Source organism: Monopterus albus, unplaced genomic scaffold (genome assembly GCF_001952655.1).
Source record: "Monopterus albus unplaced genomic scaffold, M_albus_1.0 scaffold833.1, whole genome shotgun sequence".
Classification (NCBI taxonomy): Eukaryota; Metazoa; Chordata; class Actinopteri; order Synbranchiformes; family Synbranchidae; genus Monopterus; species Monopterus albus.
Window position 1 is genome coordinate 1 of NW_018128713.1, and position 1,706 is coordinate 1,706.

General features: G+C 37.9%; 1 protein-coding gene across 1 annotated transcript in view; it reads left to right on the forward strand.

Moving 5' to 3' along the window:
• Positions 1-941: 941 nt before the first annotated feature.
• LOC109953598 (deoxynucleoside triphosphate triphosphohydrolase SAMHD1-like) overlaps positions 942-1,706 on the forward strand; it is a gene marked incomplete at both ends in the record, with an annotated part of 13,212 nt that continues 12,447 nt past the window's right edge. Inside the window, one exon of the mRNA XM_020589074.1 lies at positions 942-1,112. Within this exon, the coding sequence (XP_020444730.1) occupies positions 942-1,112 (171 nt within the window). The remainder of the gene's footprint in view (positions 1,113-1,706) is intronic.

Sequence of the window (1,706 nt, forward strand, 5' to 3'; positions counted from 1 at the left end):
TTGGTTGCTGGTCAAAGTTAAAATGAGGAAATATTTTGATATTTGCCTTCTATGTTGTTTGTTGTTTTGTTTTCTGAAATTTATTGTATTTTCAGTAATCATTTTTTTAGGGTCTCTGTTTTCTTGTGCTTTCAAATAAAGATTTCTGGTTTGTTGATTTGTCTTTTGAAATTCACAACTATGTTCACTTCTGTGAAATGTTTTTGTGGTTCAGTCAATCCTGATCAACTGTCACTTTGAGGGCAGTGACCAAGCTGATAGGTGTGGCCAAGATATTAAAACCACGTGTTATTCAAACCCTGGGTGAGTTTAGTGCAGGGCTGGTCTGATTGGCTGTTTTAAACAAAGTGATATTAACTGCGTGACTACTGTGAATCGTTACTATTGTCAGGCCAAAAAAGAAAATCTGTTAGAGCCGACTGTCATGTCTGAAACACCAGAGGAGACAAAGACAATGGAATTGCCAGCAGAATATGAGCAATGGGGACTGGATGAAATATGTGAGCACCTATTTCAACAAGGACTTAAAGACGTACTTACAAAAGGAGTGTTGTATGACATATTAAAAGGTTGGTTTTCTTGATTTGTAGATTAAATTGATTGTTAGTTTATTATTATTTAGTTTCCTAGATAAGCAAGCCAGTTGAGAGTTGCTGTAACTCAGATCTTTCCAATACTTACTGGTTGTGAGTCATAATAGCTAATATCAAGACTTGTAAAAATAAATTTCATGTATTACAGGACTGCTTAACTTAACGCCAGTTTGCAGTAAAGGATACCAGAAGACAAACCCAAGTGTTTCACAAAATACACAGGGGGAAAAAAAAACAAAAAAAGAAAAAAACACAACACACAAGACCCAGAGGCCTTTAATGTAAAATAAAACCAAATTAATCCTATTACATACCTTAATATAGGTATATAACAGTTCATAAATTCAGTTTTGCAGCAGAACACTCCTGCTGTAATTGTGGAATGTTTCTCTCTCTCTCTCAGGGTGGCGTACTTAGCAGGAGAGCTTGCAAAAGCTCTGAAAACAAAGCAGCCAGAACTTGGAATCACCAATGAAGACATCCTTTGTGTGCAGATTGCAGGTCTTTGCCATGACCTCGGTGAGTGACACATACCTCTCTACTATTACATGTAATGGGTTTTTAAACCGTACAGTAAAGAGTGAAAATAGAAGTGAAACAATCCACAAACTGTGAGGTAAATAAATGCTTGTGATGTTCTAATGGAGAGGGTTGTGTCAGACAAGTGGCCTCTAATGAAGGCAGAAAATGAAAGGTATGTGGACAACAATTTACATGATCACATGCAAAAACTATAATTTACTTCCTAATGTCAGTTGTCATTTCAGTCTTGTGCTACTGCTAATTAAAGTGCAATAGTTCCTGCATATGTTTCACATTAACTAACAAAGAAAAATTCAGGTGCTCAGATGCCTTTAATGTGAAATATGTACAGCATGTGTTGAATTTTGACTTCAACTTAACAAAGAGAGGAAGAAGGGTAAAACGGAATGCTCTGGGTTTGTTTGAAAACAAGTAGTTCCTCTGACATGTTGTCTTAGCTGATCTGTTCCTCCAAACTTCCATCCATCCATTTTCCTCCGCTTATCCGGGCCCGGGTCGCGGGGACAGCAGTCTAAGCAAAGATGCCCAGACTTCCCTCTCTCCAGACACTTCCTCCAGCTCCTCCGGGGG